The sequence below is a fragment of the Astatotilapia calliptera genome, chromosome 16 (genome assembly GCF_900246225.1).
Source record: "Astatotilapia calliptera chromosome 16, fAstCal1.2, whole genome shotgun sequence".
Classification (NCBI taxonomy): Eukaryota; Metazoa; Chordata; class Actinopteri; order Cichliformes; family Cichlidae; genus Astatotilapia; species Astatotilapia calliptera.
Window position 1 is genome coordinate 28,476,712 of NC_039317.1, and position 20,122 is coordinate 28,496,833.

At 38.2% G+C, this 20,122-nt stretch overlaps 1 protein-coding gene across 5 annotated transcripts in view; it reads left to right on the top strand.

Annotated features, from left to right (window-relative positions):
- Positions 1-20,122, top strand: part of dpp10 (dipeptidyl peptidase like 10) — a 253,842-nt gene that overhangs the window by 200,181 nt on the left and 33,539 nt on the right. For all 5 annotated transcript variants that reach the window (XM_026143890.1, XM_026143891.1, XM_026143892.1 and 2 more), the window contains 4 exons: positions 9,968-10,020; positions 14,494-14,575; positions 18,954-19,074; positions 19,922-20,076. In XM_026143890.1, coding sequence (XP_025999675.1) covers positions 9,968-10,020; positions 14,494-14,575; positions 18,954-19,074; positions 19,922-20,076 — 411 coding nt within the window. The remainder of the gene's footprint in view (positions 1-9,967; positions 10,021-14,493; positions 14,576-18,953; positions 19,075-19,921; positions 20,077-20,122) is intronic.

Consider the following 20,122-nt stretch of genomic DNA (forward strand, 5'->3'; position numbering starts at 1 on the left):
AATACCAACAGTGTCTTCAGGTTTCTGTATTAAAATATTATAATCAATAGTATTGAATACTGCTCTGAGGCCTAGCAGGAGACACACAGATATGAGTCCACTGTCAGAGGCCATAAGAAGATAATTTGTACCCTTAACTGCTGCTGTTTCTGTGCTACGATGCACTCTTCAAATAAACCATCCCTCTGCAGATGAATAACCTGCAGTTTCACAACTACTCTTACCGGGATTTGTAAGTTTTGACCACATCAAAACTGAAGTAATAGAAGGCTACGCTATTTGCAGTGTAAAATTATATTCTTTAAATATAACCCTATCAAGGATCTAAACTAAAGAAAAACTAAAAATCCTCAAGCTGTGAACAGGCTCTTGGTGTGCCTTGTGTATTCTATCTAAATGTGCTTGTGATAATGGCAAGCAAAAATATAAACAAAGACAAACAAAAATATAAGTTTCAAAGCCCACCTCTTTATAGTCCCTAGAGCTAAAATTACCATAGCTGCCACATAGTGACAGGAGAGTAGGATGTCAGCTTCACATATCCTGTAATGTAAAGCTTTGTTATTCTTTGGTTGCCTTTTGGTAGACATGTTTTCCCTTCTCACAGAGCCATCCAGGGAGCTGCTTCCACTACACTATTGATTTTTATAAGTGGACTGATGCCCAGCAGGGGAGGGGAAGGCTCAGATGCACTTCTTCTGTGGTGACATCCATGAAAGTTTTGTTAAATGTCTGTAGATAGTTTTTTCTTCTTTTTGTCTCACTCAAAAGAGATTTTTTTTTGTCATACAACAGACAAAACATATACATATACATACATATATACTAGGGGTGCAACGATATTCGTATCGATATTGAACCGTTCGATACAGTGCTTTCGGTTCGGTACGCATATGTATGAACAATACAATTTTTTTCAATTTTTTTTTTTTCAATTTTTTTTTTTTTTTTTTTTTTTGTGTCCCGTTTGGATCTATAGCCATCAGAATTGTTGTCTTGAGGCCAAGAAAGATGCCAAGAGGATTTATTTTAAGTGGATCATCATATTGGTCCATTTGATTGACCTTTATTTTAATTATGAATTTATTTTATTTTCAGTTGCAAACGGGACAGACATGACTGTGGGATAGGACAGGGGGAAAGAATGAAAGAAAGAGGGGGAGAGAAAGAAAGAAAACCAAAGGGGAGAAAAAAAAAGAACAATACAAAATTTGTAATTTATTTGATCAACTTTCCTTCTGACGATGCTGTCTGTGTTGAGCGCTCAGTGAATCTGCATTTGACTACTCCGCCTAGGCTCGAGAGTGCAGCCTAGGCGGAGTAGTCGAACGCAGATTCACTGAGCGCTCAACACAGACAGGATGGTCAGAAGGAAGAACGCAGGGCAAGCTAGTGAGACAGAAGTGGACCTCCCCACCCTCATTCAGATCTGGCGTTTGGAATTATTTTGGTTTTCATGTGAGGTATGACCCTGAAGGTAAGCGAGTCATGGACTAAAGTAAAACAGTATGTTGGATGTGCCATGCAATGCTCAATTACATGGGTGGGAGCTAGTGTGTTAGCGCAGTTAGCTCATTAACGTGTTGGCCGTCTAGCCCCTCTGTATAGGGTAGCTCGTTAACGGAGATTTGCCGTGTTGTGGCGTTAAGGTTATTTCAACGAGATTAACCTGAAAGCACTAGTGGGAACACAACGAATATGACTGCACATTTACACTGACATCATCCTAGTGCAAAGACAAAAACAACAAGCATGCATGCTACAAACTTTAGCCGAGTCATTTAGACAGCTGTTAGCACAGGATTCTCCTTATGGAGACCTGATATGTTTAATATGCTGCTGAGAATATAGCCCAGAAGAAACGGATAGTATAGCTTTTATTTTGGAAAGAGACATTTCTCTGTAATAAACTCTCTTTTCCAAAGATGAGTGATTCCTCAATCAGATACAGGGCTCGCAATATCGCTAGCCCGACGTCCCTGGGCTATCTCTCCCCTGCCTGTCGGGCTATTGTAGGAAGGAATAATATATGTCAATGCTTTTGCATTCTTTCAGAAATGTAGCTGGGTAATTATGTCATTGGGTGAGCCACTGTCAATATGTGACATATTGAAATCATGTTTGAATTTGCGCTTGTTTTTTTGCTTTCAGTTTGCAATCGCGTGAACTGTGTATAGAGAGCGACAGCACTGATCTGTGAGTGATGATAATTTGTGCACCAATTCCTCTGACATCGTCTTATTAATTGTTAGCTTACTATGCAAACATGACAAGTGAAATCTCCCGCAGCTTAAACATGTGAGAGGTTGATCGCGCAGAGAATCGCTGAGCTTATGTGAGTGCGGCAGGATATATATTTCACTACGATGACCTGGATGATTGAGAACCTTCACAGACAGATATATATTTTAGTTCTGCTGAGCCAAATAAGACAGGTCAGGGTGAAGAAGTGACAGCCAAAGAAAAGCTTACCACAAAACGGAGAAGTTATGACAAATCAGACTATAAGGCAAAAAGAAAGTGCAGCTTTATGGTTTCATGGACAAAAGAATTTCTGTGGCTGCAATATGACGAGCTAAAAAACAACACGCACAAGGGTTAGGGTTAAATTTAAAAACTGTACTTTTGTGTTAAAATATATATTTATAATTTTAATAAATGACAAATTAAAAAGGCATGAACATTTTTTTTTGTATCGAAAAAATATCGAACCGTGACACCAAAGTATCGAACCGAACCGAACCGTGAATTTTGTGTATCGTTGCACCCCTAATATATACGTACATATAAAACGCACTGTTTTTGTCCGCTAGAGTGAGATTTTCACGGCATATTCTGCACCACATCTCTGTGCGTTCATCATTTGTTTGAAGCCAGCTCACCTCCTGCAACCACTTTTCCGAGAATACGCGCTTCTTTTGCGGTTCAGACTCCTTCTGACATTTGTTTGGAGGTGGAGGAACACCAAAGTAATTGCTTAAAGGAGCTTGCTTCTTCGACATTTTTAAGCCTTCTAAACTAATGTCTGTCCTCCTCCAGAAAATCTTATGTACGCAAACGCACGTTGCAACTTCTTATCTGGTGTGCGTCTTTTATCTTGACAGCGAATGCGCACCTTCGGACCATTTATATGCACCCCTGCTTATAATATACAGGTTCATAAAATAAAAACATAATTTCACTGGGAGGGGTTATGTTTAATGGGAATTCAAACTCCCAGTTAGATTTAACTGAAACGCTTGTTTTTCTTCCATCCTTCACTTTTATTTATTTATTTTTTGACAAAACATTTATTTCCCACAAGCCTAAAAAAGGTCAGTTACTTGACAGACAGAGACCAGCCAAATGTCCTTGAGTGTGTAAAAAGGATTATAACTATATACTGTCCTGACTGCAGGCACCTTCTCTCTTGTTTCTGTTTACAGTCACATTCTGTTTTGCATGTTTAATTTTTATTAGTCATATTAGTACTAATATGGTCATAGAATGACATGCACATTAATAAGAACTTTTTTTGTCCTTTTTTTTTAAGTTACATTATTTATAATGCTTTAATTTAGTAAAATGCACTAGCCAACGGGAAATATAAAACCCATGAGCATAATTGTTTTAAAAGATACTTCTAAAAGAGACTAAATTAAAAACTGAGCTGTGAAACAGTGACTTTGGCTTTCACAGGGTTTTTGCTGCTATTCATGAAAAATGCAGTTGATTAAAAGTTAAATTAACATAATATGTGATTTTTTTCTATGGTACTTATGCGGACAATATTTTTCAGGTTAGGCTATATTCAGAGTTCCAGTTGCAAATGAGGTGGAAGGTTCACGTTTCACTGAATTTTTTTATTTACTTATTTATTGAGTAATTCTTTTGTAACTGAAAATTTCATATACATTCAGTCGTTGATTTAAAAAATGTGAGCAGATATTTTTATTGTTTGTAATCTTCTGCTAAGTTTTTTTACACTGCTAGAATCCCAGCTACTGGAACACAGAACACACCAAGAATACCTGATCAATCAACTTTTGTCGAAACTGATTTCCACGTCTCCTTTATTGCAGAATAGTAATATGTAAATATTTAATATGTAAATGCTCTAATGTTCAGGCACAACAATAGTAATGAACTTCAGTACATGGGTGCACTCAAAGTTAAAACAATTAATTCAATTTAACATGTTTGTTTCATCACTTTGTAAATTTTAGGACACAATTTTTTGCAGTATTAGCTTATTGTCTTCTTTTCAAAAGTTTTTAATTTTACTGATATATCTTTATGTTATTTAATGGTTTTTATCATGATTTTAACCCTAAGTATGATGTGAGTAAGCTGACAGCTGGCTACACCATATAAAGACAAGGGGAGATAAGAAAAAGCAAACTGTGATGTGCATGTCAACTCAGCATTTGTGAACAACGCTGATTTGTTAATACTGAAAAAATGGACCTACAGTATACCTCCCACAGCTCTTTTTATAAGTGGGTAATATAGGAAACAGTAGACTAATTATATTGGAATTCATAAAATGTACCAACTTTATATTACAATTCTGAAATTACTAATGTTGCATCATATTTTGGGACTTGTAAGCAATGATTGTGAAGAATCTATGTTAAAAGCATGAACTTTACATCTGAGGCACAGTTTGAGCAAAAAAATATGAATACTGTAAAAAAGCCTTTGGAGTTGGGCCCTTAATTAAATTAATTCAGCTGGCATCCATTCTGTCGTTTTGAGTGGTAAATGTTTTCTCTTTGAAGTTGATTTAGAGAAAGAGGTTTTTAAGACCATTAACTGATTCATATTATAGACATATATTAAGATTGCAGTTCTGCAGCTAGAACTAAGACACAGTTTAAATTTCCAACACGTTTTTTTTATTAAAAATACCCCACTAATACCCTCTTAATCATGTGTTACATACATTTTATCATCTCATTACCTTTTCATATCTAATACCTTTTATCACATTTTCAGTTTGCAGCTTAAGATTAATTACGCTGACACCTGTGATATGTAGTGTTTTGCTTTATCAGCCAAAAAAAGTTAATTACAGATAACAACTGACCTTAAGATTTTTGTTGTTTTTTTAGCTACAGTTACAAAAACTGAAATCACTAGATAATTAAACTTTGGAAGAGGGTACTTTAATCCTTTTAGACAAGAATCCTTGTTGTGATGTTGTCAAAGGTGTTTTTTTTTAAACATCCAGCTTGCATCCGTACGTTCGGTTCTTGACATTAAATTCTTCTTCACAGCATTGAGTGCTGAAAATGTCACAACCTTTTGTTTTATTACGAAGTCGGCAACAAAGGTCACCATACCCATGTGTGCTCTACACCTAAAATTAATGGCATATCACTGAAAAGTTCATTTGGGGCTTGTAAAGACTGTTTCATGTCAAAAAAAAAAAGAAAAAAAAGAGGAATTTTCAGCCTGTCAGGGTTTGAGAAATGTGTATAGTGCACTATGAAGAATCAGGTTTTACTTCCATGCACAGTTCTCCGCTATACTGAAAGATATTTGTAATAAAGCCTGTAAATTTATATTGAACACACTCAACCTCAGTGTTAGCCACAATACATTCAGTATGCACTGAGAAGCTACACTCTGCATAAAGTCGATATAAGTCACTTGGACCTTGGTGAATCTTCTTTTCTCTAACCAGTAATTCACTCTCTTGATGAACAGGAATCTCTATTATTGATGTTCCAACTTATTGTTATTGGTTGTGCTTTAGGCATCATAACCAAAGCTTTATTGCAGTCTTTCAAAATGTCTTTTGACTTCCATGATTGTAAGAAACATCTGCTTTGTTTCCTCAAGTGCTCTTATAAAAATATAGTGATGTTTTCTTCAGGGATTAGACTTAATCCTCATTAGTAAGTGAACCTATTATTATGCCATTTCATATTTAAGGGAAAGCCGACATACCGTTATAAAAAAAGCTTAAACCTGCAATAACTTGTCATCTCAGTGCAACAGACATAAACTCTGGTAGATAAAGACCCATTAAGTTTTATGTATTAAGCACAAGGTCAAAAACGCATTCTCTCTCCTTTCCCTCCTGTTTTTGGACTTGATTGAAACATCCTCATGGTTTGTTCTTTAAAAGTAAATACATATATGCATGTGAAACAAAAAGTATGGGCTTTGTCATTTCTAATTTTTTACATATAAAAATATAATAAAATTTATCTGGTCTCAGCAGATCTTAAAATTAGATAATTACAACCTCATGTGTTCAACAACATATAGCATGTTTTGTCAATTATTTCCCCAAAAAGTTAGATACATAAGCAGCGTGTGAAAAAGTAAATAAATCCTTAGTGCGGCAATAAAAATTAAGGGGGTAAGTGGCAGGTCATGAGCAAGTGACCACGTCTATAATAACAGAAATTTTGGCAGTTTGTTGGTCAGGGGCATCCAGGTGTTTGTGGACTGATGGACGATCTGAAGTTCATCGTTCTACAATGAGAAAAATTTGTCACACATGGAAAACATTCTAGATAGTATCTAATCATGAACTTCTGGAACAATGTGCTTTTGGCATATAATACCAGGACATAAATATTTAGCAATAATGAACAAAAATACGCAGTTTTTTGTATTTCCCAAACACCTGATGCTGCACCTGTCAAGCATGGTGGTGGGGTGCATAAATGAATGCCAACAAACCTCAATGAAATGCAGAAATACTAAAGAGTCAACCAAAACTCCTCCACAATGATGTGGCAGAGTGAAAGTAAAGTCATACAGGAAACAATTACCAATCATTGTTCATGTTACTTACTCACACGGAGTGTACTTGTACTCAAGGGTTGTTGTTCTTCTCTGGTTAGAATTTGAAAAATTAGAACCTTGTAAACACAAAATTATTTTTTTATTATTATTTCCCAAATGCATAAAACCTTAGAATTAAAAAAGGACAAACTGTAACAATTGTAGACTAAAATGAACGCGACAACTCGAAAGTCTTTTTTTAATTATACACAGATATTTGCACCACATAGTTGTTAAACAACCATGAACCACATTACACAAAATGAACTCTGTTACGTATTGAAGAGTTTTTATTGTAAATGATTTAAAGATGTTGTTATGTCTGCACGACATCTACCTTTGGGCTGTTATAAGCTTTTTGGACAAATAAACTATATTATTCAATATTTTAAGAGAATGTGATCACAGCATGTGGTAAATACACAAATCCATATCAATGACAGTCACATAACTCATGTCTGAAATAAATGAACTAGCATGCCTGCCTCACTGTAATTCTTAATGTGAAGTCTGCACATTTTCACATACCTTCTCTAACAAATTCAATTGTAGCTTCTTAAAACAGGAACATTATATTTCATCCATAATTACCACACACTGTACAAAGCAATTTAAACTCTGAGCTACAGCAGTGATTGCCTCTTTGTTGTGTTCTATATGCGTAAATCTCAGTTTATATTAAAAGGATAAAGAAGCTATTTTTGTCTGCTTACTCATTCAAAAGGAATCGCCGCAGCAGGTAGCTCTGCATGTTTGATTTGGCAGATTTCTTTACATTGGATAACCTTCCTGACGCAGCCCCAAAGGGATCTGTGTCTCTTCCTAGGATTGAAGCGGGCAGTTATATTGCTGGGATATGTTAAATAAATATATATCTGGATTTGTCCATATAGTAATACATTTTTGGATGGAGGATATGTTTCATAACATCTATGAGAAGCTCTGTATCTGTGAGAAAACAATGTTTACCAAGTAATACAAGCTGAGGAAGTCAAGTTATGTTCCTGTCACAGGGTACCGGGGAGAAAACGTGCCAGGAGGCATAAGGTATTTAAAAAAAAAAAAAAGATTAAATTGGTTAGTCTCTTCTTGGCTTGCACAGCCTGAAGGAATGGGTCAAAGTAAATCTTGGACAACACCTTCCACGATGAGTCTTCGTAGCCTCTGGCTCATCCCCATGAGTCTGACCGGGGACAAATCAAAGATCTCATTTGTGCCACTGGAGTGTAGAGTATGTCTTGCAATAACATCCACAAACAATTTCTAAGGGCAAGTCTCTCCTTTTCTTCACTTGGACGATTTGTATGTAAGAATTCTAAAAGATTTTAGACATTTTTAAGCAGCACGGTGGCACGGTGGTTAGCACTGTTGCTGCACAGCAAGAAGGTCCTGAGTTCAATTCCACCACCAGGCCGGGGTCTTTCTGTGTGGAGTTTGCATGTTCTCCCCGTGTTTGCGTGGGTTCCCTCCGGGTACTCTGGCTTCCTCCCACCGTTCAAAGACATGCAGCTTGTGGGGTTATAGGTTAATTGGATAATCCAAATTGCCACTAGGTGTGAATGTGCGAGTGCGAATGGTTGTCTGTCACTGTGTGTTGGCCCTGCGACAGACTGGCGACCTGTCCAGGGTGTACCCCGCCTCTTGCCCTGTGACAGCTGGGATAGGCTCCAGCGCCCCCCGCGACCCTGAAAAGGATGAGCGGAAGCGAATGGATGGATGGACATTTTTAAGCATATCTTAATATAAGTTTAGTGGTATACAGTTAGCTGAAATGTAGTCTATCAACCTTGTCACTGAGTTTGTCTGCATTATTGCTAGTAGTTGGATTTTGCCTGGATTCTTTTTAAGCCCTCACACAGTGCAAATGTCACAGATGTTGTGAAATGTGCTTGTGTCATCTTCATTTCTACTCAGTTGCTGTACAGCATACAACAGGGAGCACAAGCATTTGTCAGAGTCATCAGAGTTAGATCAACTTCCCTTCCAGCTTGGGAGATCACTCATGTTGACTTGTCATGGCTATTTTAGTGAGAGCCCCCATCTGGGGCTCTGCAGAATTCATAACCTTTATGCAGATTTCATGTCATTAAACTTTGTTTTTCCTCCTTTTTCCCCTTTTAGTTTTCTCACTTAGTTTTCAGACTGTTGTTTCAGATAAGGCTCTTTGATGCCTGAGGATAAAGTAATAATACTGGATCATGCTGAAGATCGATTGCTCTATCTATCTATTTTCAATGTTATGAAAAAGTCATAAAGTTTGGGGATGAAACTGGTTCACCTGTAAATAGATTTGTACTTGTTTTTGTATTTGTTTGTAGAGAAAGAAATAATAAGGCTGTAAAAAATATTGTTTTACAGCCTTGAAACAGTGGACCATAAGATTTCAAGCATATATCACTGACCATTTGGAAGGTTTTGTTGTCTTCATGTCCTTTTATAGGTAAATCTAAACTTTAATATAGTGGGAAAGGAAAAAATAGACTTCTATCCATCAATCCATCCACTCAGCCATCCATTCCAATCAAGGAAAATGACAATACTAACTACCTTTGGTGAAACAATTGTACTCATTTTGATGAGTGGAATAACATTATGTCTCGGCTTACATCAATTCCCAGTCAACTGCAGCTCTGATCTGCACTAATATTTACATTAGTACAGAATGTCATGTCAGAGTTGGCGCTTGTAAAATTCCTCTGCTTCTTTGTATCAGAGCTGAATACTTGAGTGTCTTTTTCCTGATGGAATGCAAAAATCTGGGCTGTTTCTGTCCCCGATCACTAGCCACGGTCAGAGGTCTATTATCATGTCAAGCACAGCTTCTCCAGAGGGGGTAGGCGGGTGGTGGTTCAGACAGTTTACATGCACCCCTCTGTCATTTTGAATGCCTCTCCCTCGCTCCTTTCCATCTCTGTCTCTCCCGAGTTTTGAGCACATAGGCACTCGGCGATGATGGGTTTCTCAGATGGAATTAAAATGTCTCGTCCCACAGCTGTCACCCATGCAAATTGCATTGTCTACAGATTCTATCACAGAGAACAGCCAGCAATCTGTTTTCTTTGATGCCTTTCTTCTTTTCATTTTTATTTTGTCCTGATGTCATTATCGTGACACTTCTGCTTCTCTCGTTAACGCTTCAGTCATATTTTAATCTTTCTTCCATTCTCTCTTTATTTCACTGCAGGTTTATCGCCACTCCTACATGGCCTCCTACAGCATCTACAATATTCACACTCGGTAAGTGTTCCTCAGCGGTTACTGAGGGGCAACCTTTTTGGTAGTAACACCTGTCATTAGTGGAAAAATATCCATGACTCACAGGGGTTGACAAATTTGTAGAACACAGGAATTTTTATATAAGCTATGTACAATGGATAGAGTACTGTGGGATCAATTTACATGCTGTGACACGCTTGAAACAAACTGTATATCTGTTATTTGGATTGTTTGTCTTGTTCCAGATGTTAGCTGACTGAGATTAATAAACAAGCAGACCCAAGCTGCATTCTAAGGGCCCCACATGTTCAGGGAAACCTGCCTGCCTAGAGTTTCCTCTTGTGCTATACTGGAGTTTATTTGCATGATTCGAAATCATCTTTGTTTATCTTATACTGGGCCATAGTGCAGGCCCAAAGTTCATCCAGTGGGGAGAGGGGTACACCAGAGAGCCACTTGTGAGACATCACACACAGTGGCGCATCTGGTGGAATCGCAATAATTGAGTTCATGCAATCAGCTCAGGCGAAGCTGAAACACAATGGAGTCATCTCCAATGCATTTCGGGGGTTACAGTTGTTTTAGCTACTCCAACAGGGTATACACAATATTAGACAGGTGCTTTCAGCATCGTGGCTGTCAGGGTATTGTTCACCTAGAATACATTTATTTTGTTGAATAATTAGCTGAGCAGAAATTCAAATCCACTGGATAATGGAAAGGCGTAAGCTGCCATTGCCAGTGTCCTCACTGCATAAGCTTTCCTTCCATGTGCTATCAGCCTGTTGTGGGATGAAGAAAATATGAAGAAGGATAGAAACAGGTCATGAGCAGAAGCACACCACATCATCTCTCACATATGGTGGAGGTGATGTTATGTTGTGTGGCTGTAAGTAAGCAAGGAACTGCATCACTGGTGTTTATTGATGATGTGAGTGCTGATAGAGGAGCTGAATGAATTCTGAAGTGCATGTGGCTGTACTCTCTACCCAGACTCAGCCTAATGTTGCAAACCTGCACAGAACTTCACAGTGCAAGTAGATACTACTACTACTACTACTACTACTACTAATACTACTATTACTACCTGTTTAGATGTACAATTTAATGTTAATAATTAGTATGATTATCATTGATTTGAACTAATCCTAAATTGCAAAATGATCTTTGTTATATTTTTACACTAAAACAAAAGACAGATTTTATGGGTGTGTATGTATTTAGAGCAAAGGGGTAAACCACCTTTATGGTTTATACATTTCTGCAATGTAAAATTACACACAAGTGCAAAAAGTACAAGAACTGTATCAATTGCAGTCAAATAGAGGAAACAACACATCCAATGGAAAGTAGTAAGTTGACTACCTCAAGTACAGACTGGGAATATTTTTTGTATATCCCCAGAACTCTCACTAGCTTGTGCAGAGTATTGAAACTTTACCATTCTAAATTTTATGTTCAGTCAAAATAAAGTTTGAAGATCAGCCTGCAGTCTGTGGCATCCCGCTGCTTTCAGACTGATTTTCCAAACATTCTGCACAAAGTCTCAATCCAAAGTAACAGTCCAGGACATGCTCAAATGACTTCCTGACAGTCATGAGCGGGATTCTGACTACTAATCAGAGAGAGATTAAAACTTTATACAGCTGATTGGATTATCCTTTTCAAACACGAGTGTTATTTTAGAAAGCTGTGCCATTTTGGGGCATTGCTCTGGCATTTCCTTTTAATCTCTGTCATGTCTGTGCTGATATCAGACAAATGGGTCTATGGCCAACTTGGGCTTATTTCAAAGTGCATGCCATTGTCAGCTAAAGCAAGAAAAAAACTGATACAAAGCATGAGCTATATAAACATTGAATAAATAAAATGGGGGGTGCTCTCCTAAAAACTGTTTTTGCACATTTGTTTTCCTTTTTTAACCTCTGACTTTAGATGTATTGGCCCACTGCTGCCATTTGATAAGGTCACAATTGTTGCACCTGTAACTCAACCAATGGCTAAAGTAGAGAGGCAACCTTGATTAAAATGCACTGCTGCGCATCATTTCTGTTGCATGAAATTTGACTAGAGGTGGGCAGAGTTGACGCTCAGATGCTTTAGAAAAGGTTTAGCAGCATCGGTCCTTACCATCTCACTGATATAAGGCTGTTTTTCACTCTCCAGTTTTTAATATAATTCCATTTGGTTTTTCAAAATTATTACAGAAGGGCGATCGTGGCTCAAGAGTTGGGAGTTCGCCTTGTAATCGGAAGGTTGCCGGTTCGAGCCCCGGCTAGGACAGTCTCGGTCATTGTGTCCTTGGGAAAGACACTTCACCCGTTGCCTACTGGTGGTGGTCAGAGGGCCCGGTGGCGCCAGTGTCCGGCAGCCTCGCCTCTGTCAGTGCGCCCCAGGGTGGCTGTGGCTACAATGTAGCTTGCCGTGAATGTGTGTGTGAATAGGTGGATGACTGGTTGTGTAAAGCGCTTTGGGGTCCTTAGGGACTAGAAAAGCGCTATACAAATACAGACCATTTACAGACATCTCTTGTCTTCGACACATGACTGAAAGGCTTTTCCACCCATTCTAACAGGTGATAAGCCTTAACTTTATCATAATCTGCCAGAGACAACAACCTACTGGCAATTTACAGTGGGGCAAAAAAGTATTTAGTCAGCCACCGATTGTGCAAGTTCCCCCACTTAAAATGATGACAGAGGTCAGTAATTTGCACCAGAGGTACACTTCAACTGTGAGAGACAGAATGTGAAAAAGAAATCAATAAATTCACATGGTAGGATTTGTAAAGGATTTGTAAAAATAAGTATTTGGTCACCTCAAACAAGGAAAATCTCTGGCTCTCACAGACCTGTAACGTCTTCTGTAAGAAGCTTTTCTGTCCCCCACTCGTTACCTGTATGAATGGCACCTGTTTGAACTCATCATCTGTATAAAAGACACCTGTCCACAGCCTCAAACAGTCAGACTCCAAACTCCGCCATGGCCAAGACCAAAGAGCTTTCGAAGGACACCAGGAAAAGTATTGTAGACCTGCACCAGACTGGGAAGAGTGAATCTACAATAGGCAAGCAGCTTGGTGTGAAAAAGTCAACTGTGGGAGCAATCATCAGAAAATGGAAGACATAGAAGACCACTGATAATCTCCCTCGATCTGGGGCTCCACGCAAGATCTCATCCCGTGGGGTCAAAATGATCATGAGAACAGTGAGCAAAGATCCCAGAACCACACGGGGGGACCTGGTGAATGACCTGCAGAGAGATGGGACCAAAGTAACAAAGGTCACCATCAGTAACACACTACAACGGCAGGGAATCAAATCCCGCAGTGCCAGACGTGTTCCGCTGCTGAAGCCAGTGCATGTCCAGGCCCGTCTGAAGTTTGCCAGAGAGCACATGGATGATACAGCAGAGGATTGGGAGAATGTCATGTGGTCAGATGAAACCAAAGTAGAACTTTTTGGTATAAACTCAACTCGTCGTGTTTGGAGGAAGAAGAATACTGAGTTGCATCCCAAGAACACCATACCTACTGTGAAGCATGGGGGTGGAAACATCATGCTATGGGGCTGTTTTTCTGCCAAGGGGACAGGACGACTGATCCGTGTTAAGGACAGAATGAATGGGGCCATGTATCGTGAGATTTTGAGCCAAAACCTCCTTCCATCAGTGAGAACTTTGAAGATGAGACGAGGCTGGGTCTTCCAACATGACAATGATCCAAAACACACCGCCCGGGCAACAAAGGAGTGGCTCCGTAAGAAGCATTTGAAAGTCCTGGAGTGGCCTAGCCAGTCTCCAGACCTCAACCCCATAGAAAATCTGTGGCGGGAGTTGAAAGTCTGTGTTGCTCGGCGACAGCCCCAAAACATCACTGCTCTCGAGAAGATCTGCATGGAGGAATGGGCCAAAATACCAGCTACTGTGTGTGCAAACCTGGTAAAGACCTATAGTAAACGTTTGACCTCTGTTATTGCCAACAAAGGTTATGTTACAAAGTATTGAGTTGTATTTTTGTTATTGACCAAATACTTATTTTCCACCCTGATTTACGAATAAATTCTTTACAAATCCTACCATGTGAATTCATGGATTTCTTTTTCACATTCTGTCTCTCACAGTTGAAGTGTACCTCTGGTGCAAATTACTGACCTCTGTCATCATTTTAAGTGGAGGAACTTGCACAATCGGTGGCTGACTAAATACTTTTTTGCCCCACTGTATATGGAAGTCGTAACTGTTAATGGTCAGTCAATGAGCTAATAATATTCAAAATGGGGGCCTAGGAACCCAACAATATTCACTTTGGCTTTACAGGTTTGCTGTTATTACTCATTGTTTTTGCATTGTACCCCCCCCCCCACACACACACACACAAGTGGTCTATTGAATTGCACATTTCCATAATTTTCATCTAAAAAAGTAGCCTAGCCATTATCCACCAGTGGATGTTGAGTGATTATTATCCTCTATTTACTCTTTTCCTTACTTTAGGGAGGTTTGGGAGCTGGACCCTCCTGAGGTGGTTAACTCAGTTCTCCAGTATGCTGCCTGGGGGGTGCAAGGCCAACAGCTGGTGAGGACACATAGAGAATCTTTTCACACCGTAAACCTGTTTTTAGTTCCACTTTGCACTGCTTTCACTACACTGGGTTGGATGCCATTTCTTTAAAACACTTAGATTTGGTATCAGGTATCAGACACAGGTAGATAACAATAAAAAAAGATATTTAAAATGTATTTGTAACATTTACAAGGTTATGCAACTTTTGCACAGCCCTGTTGTTTCATGGATATGTAAGATTTACTCCAATTAAAATATTTTTCATTCATTTTTGAACATAAGTATCAAATTACATGGATGAAACAGATACGATTTTTATTTATCTATTATTATAAGTTTTTGTTACTCAGTTAAATCAGTTTAGACACAAAATCAATGGCTTCTCTTTGCTTTTGCCAGCACATTTGTTGCTGAGTCCTACAGTCTTTATCTGGCATCCAGTAAACAGCCAATTCACAGTTTCTACAGAAAAATAAAATAGTGCGTTTTGAAGGATCAGCGACTCTGGAACCCACAAATTAGGAATTTATCTTCAGCTCCAGGCCTGTGGATGACATTGTGTCACATGACTTTCCACCACGCCGAACGCTGTCTTTGTTTGTGCCCTGTTGCCGTCAATTTCGTGCTGCTATTTGTAATTCACAATGTCCTACTTAACGTGCTCAGGTTCACATTTTTGAGGGGACCCTAATTAAATGCTAATTTTCTTCCATCATACTTTTTATGTATCTGTACAGGACAGATGGGAAGGCTGTTTTGTTGACAGCTAAAAGGCTTAAAAAGCATAGTAGAGCTGCAGTGTCCATATTTGCAAATTTGAGTGTGGAATATTTGACCATAAATCAAACACGACTCCATTAGGAAGTCATTATGGTGATAAGGAGGTGAGGTAGACATATGTGAGGATTTTTTAGCTCTCGAGTGGCAAGCACAGCATCATTAGGCGGAAGTGCATCTTTGGAAACAATGACATGGCGTGTATTTCGCTGTAACCGGCTGTAAGTGAGCTTCACAGTAATTCTTTGGGAATTTGTGTTTTCTCATTAGGAAGATGTCTGAGAGTTATGACTAGAATATGTATTAGTGCTGTCCATTCATCACCGTAGAGTCTTAAAGAATGGATTGGACATGCACAGTGACACTAACTAACAAGATAATGACTTTTCACAGTTTACAAAGTTGTAATTAAGTCCCATTTGAGCGGCTTACTGAATTTTAATTGTAACACACTTTTTAACATGATGGCTAAGCTTCCCAGTAATTCTTAGATAATGTTGGCAACTTCCACCAAATCAAAGTGTACTTATTTTAGCAAAGAATATGAGCGTAACAATTCTCGATTTTAAAAAGAATCGAGGAGTTTTAATGAGTGCCTACTGTGCTATTATGGAACTGGAAATTAGTGCATATTTGAAGTATGAATAGACCAAAATCCCCAAATCAGTGAAATACAAAGATTTTAGAAAACTGTCAAAAACCTGTTTTAAAATATTATTTATTAGGACTGAAAGTCTCCACGAAGAAATTAATCAAGTACACATTCATACATTGCATGAGGAATGTAAATTTGCTTTATTAATCAAAAATAATAATAATCTGCTCTGTTATTTTGTGAAATGGCTAATTTGAAAATTTATCGAAAAAAAAACAATTATAATTCACCATTAAACATAACAATTCAATTAAAGAGCTTGCACATACTGATAATTAAATGATAACAAGAACATAAAATGATTTGGTAGTTGGGAAAAGCCTTACATTGGGTGTTGGTCTAATAAATTTGGTAACCATTGTACCTTAGCAATTTCTCTCTTTTTTTAGCCATAGTACATTTATTTCCTTTGTTGCTAGAAAACAGATTTTTACTTTTAAACGCAGCCTTGATTCATATATTTAAATTTTACTAATAAACTTATTAAACTTTGGCAAAACATGTTTCTTTTGTAGTAGCTTGTATTGTTACAAAGTCTACTGTATACATATAACCTATCTTGGTTTTTGAGCCTATTTAAAGTAGGATACTTACAGGGAATATGGGAAGCATGGACTGTCCCTGTTTTACACAGCATGGTTGCTGTAAAATAGTACAACCTTTAAATGACCAGAACTTCAAATTTCCTTATACATACATACATTGTAAATTGTGGCGGATTATGTTATACATTTTAAACCCCATAATGTCACCATCTACTCTTATTGTTTAGAACCATCCCCATTTTCATATAATGTCAAATATTGAAAATTATTTCAGGTACTGAAAACATTTGTATAGTTTCTTGCACAATGGGGAAGTATGAGATTGCGTGTAGCATATTAATTATTATTAGCACTGTGAATTCCGCATCACATTCCTAACTATAAGAAACGTTCCAAAGAAATTGAAAAGGACTTGCTTTCAATTCATCAGACAAATTTTCAAGTCAACCATTTTACTGCTTTACTTACATGAATGCTATCTCCAGTTAGTAGAGGAAATTGTTGCGGTTGTTACATGAAAAACCCAAAAAAGAAATTGTATTGTTTAGATTATTTGAAACTGTTTTCCTTTTTATTTATTTTTTTATTTTTTTGTTATTGCTGACATCACTTCAAGCCTCTACAATTTAATCCAACCTGCAGCAATAAAACCTCAAATGTCTGATAATCTTCACTTCACAATCATAATAATAAGCCCTCACATTTTAGAGAACCCTTTTGCACATGCTGCACAGACTGCCTACTGGACTGATGTTATCTGGATGTCTTCCAGCCAGACGGCAGAAGGCTCTGCTGACTGTGAGGTTATGTCAGTGCATGGAGAGGCTCCTTGCTAATGAATTCTTATGTAAGATCATATAAAGCAACAGACTTCTGGCTTTTGGGAAGGTCCGAATACAGATACTTCTTTGATCTGAGATAATTAATTTTTTGGTTCTGGACAGCTACATGTACATGGAAATCCTAAGAAATCCACAAAGTCTGTTGCTTAAACCCTCCCCAAGTAAATTTTACCACTTAAACCTTCCCAAGCATTTTTTTAGTGGCTTCATTTAAACAAGTGCTAAAAACCAAACCAAGTAGATTTTAGTCCCTAACCTACTTCTTTCTAACAAGTGAAACAAGTTCAGAACTTTTCCAAATAGGACATAGACCACAGTCTCCAAGTATTTAAAAGACCACCATTATCTCTGGGCATACAACGTTTCCAGAGCCAGTGCAACATTTGGTGAGACTCCTGTGGTCTTTGAATGCCCCATGAGCTCCTTTTGATTGAACATGGCCACAAAGTTCCTATAAATCAGAAGACCAAACTCCCAGAAAGGCTTCTTCTAAGACAAAGGAGTGGTAGCTCATACCATCTCAATGCTTCTACCCTTTCTCTAAGGGTGAGCCCAAGAACCCCACTGAGCAAACTCATTTTGGCCTCCATTCGTGTACTTAACCATTCCAATTGAACAGTCTTTTCATGGATACACACCTCTCCTGGATTGGAGAAACCATTGATGCTTTTGTGCCACTAGAGATCGAAGGGTGGCTCACTCGTGAGGATCTTTTGGGTGAGACTTGATCCACCAAGCCAAGCTAAACACCTTTGAAAAAGATAGCACGGTACTGCCAGCCTCTCCCACCATCCACATGGATGGGCATTGCGGTCAGGTGTAGTATTAGCCAGGTGGCAGACAAAAACAGGAAATTGGGTTTGCCAGCCTTTGGCTTTGTAGACTGGTCCTTAAGTTTTCATTCGTATTAGTGCAATACAATGACAGATGTCTGTGCGACCATGGATACAATACAAACAGAAACTAAATCGCTAGTGCTTTTATTAGTGCCAATTTAACAAATGGCCAAGCTTAAGTTGTAGCCCAGATCTAATTGATTGAGCCGATCTCTCATGTCCTGCCAAAATAAATAAATAAATAGAAATAAAAAGAGTTAGGGAACTCTAGTGCCAATTTAGCATGACAATCTCTAAAAAAAAAGTAAGACATGGGCCCAATTCCAATGTCGACACTCACAGACTTGGGGACTTTGAGAAATCCTCCTGATTTTTTGAGGGCAAATCTCTGAACTTTAACATCCCAGTGGTAGATTTTGTGATTTTAAAGTTACTGTTGAGCTGTTAAGGAGTAAGAGCTTACTTTCATAAATAAAGTACACAGAACATTAGCATTAATCACTTGGCTTACCAGCACTGGCTCGCACTTTTAATCCTAAAAGAATTGCTTGGATGCTGAGCAGATACTGTGCACATTTAGTGTAACTGTTAATCCAGTGCATGTGTGCTACAGTCCAAACTTTGGCACATGCTTAATAAGTTTTAGAGTCATGCACCAATTTTTCGTTTGGCAGCATGTCCTTATTTCTTACTGTATCATATTAAGTTGTTCCTGTGTGTGCTTTGTCTCCGTAGATCTACATATTTGAAAACAACATCTATTATCAGTCGGATGTCAAGAGTAACTCCCTTAGGCTAACATCCTCGGGAAAAGACGGGGTCATCTTCAATGGAATTGCTGACTGGCTCTATGAAGGTACCTATCAGTTTTCTACAAACATTTTTTCACATTCTGAGAATAAGACTAGCAAAATTGCGTAGAGTATACATTTATCTGGGTGTTGTTTGAAGAAACCAGGCAAGAAAATGCCAATTACAGACAAACCTTTATGCATGTAATGACTTGCTGAGAAACTGCTTTGTGGCAGTGAGCTTTAACTATTGGGAAGTTGGAATAAAAAATATGTCTGCTTAATTTCAAAGCATTGACACACTATCTCATTAAACTAAAAATTCTTGTGTTTAGAAATGTTACCATTATTAAATATTCATAACGTTTGTTCTGGTGCTCATATCTCCCCAGTGGGTGTGAAGAGTCATTTTATGTGCTTTAAGCAAACACGCACTGCATACACTTAGCCACTTTGCCCCATCTCTCAGGAGAAAAGAAGCTTATGTAAATTTTTTTTTTTTTAAAAGGCAAGCAACCTCAGTAACTGCTGTTTTCTTGTTTTTCTCTTTTATTCTTAATTATGTTTGTGTAATAAAGTAATTTACTTATCTGTGATTCTTGAACCCAGATTAACACCTAATTTAACACAAATTCTTCTAGCACCCCCTTTTTTCCACTTATATGTGTTTGGTTTTGTGTTAGGTCTTCAAACACAAGCGTTTTCTCGTTATACTAAACTGAGCCCATTTACAGTACAGTTAGTAATTTAACTAATATTAGCTGATGCCTTCAAATTTGGGACCTCGATATAAAAATCTTCACATTGTGACTTTAAGAACAGCATTTATGTTGAGCTATTTTTAATACTTTCAGCCCCCCCCCCCCTTCATTAATTTAATGATTAAAACTTTCTGCTGGTTTTTCCAAACAGAGGAGATCCTCCAGACCCATGTGGCTCACTGGTGGTCTCCTGATGGAGAGAGGTTGGCCTTCCTGGTTCTCAATGACACTTTGGTTCCCAACATGGCTTTACCTCGCTTCACTGGCATGACATACCCAAAAGGAAAGCAGTACCCCTACCCCAAGGTAACCGTCACTTAGGCGACATCCATGCATATAACACACATACATT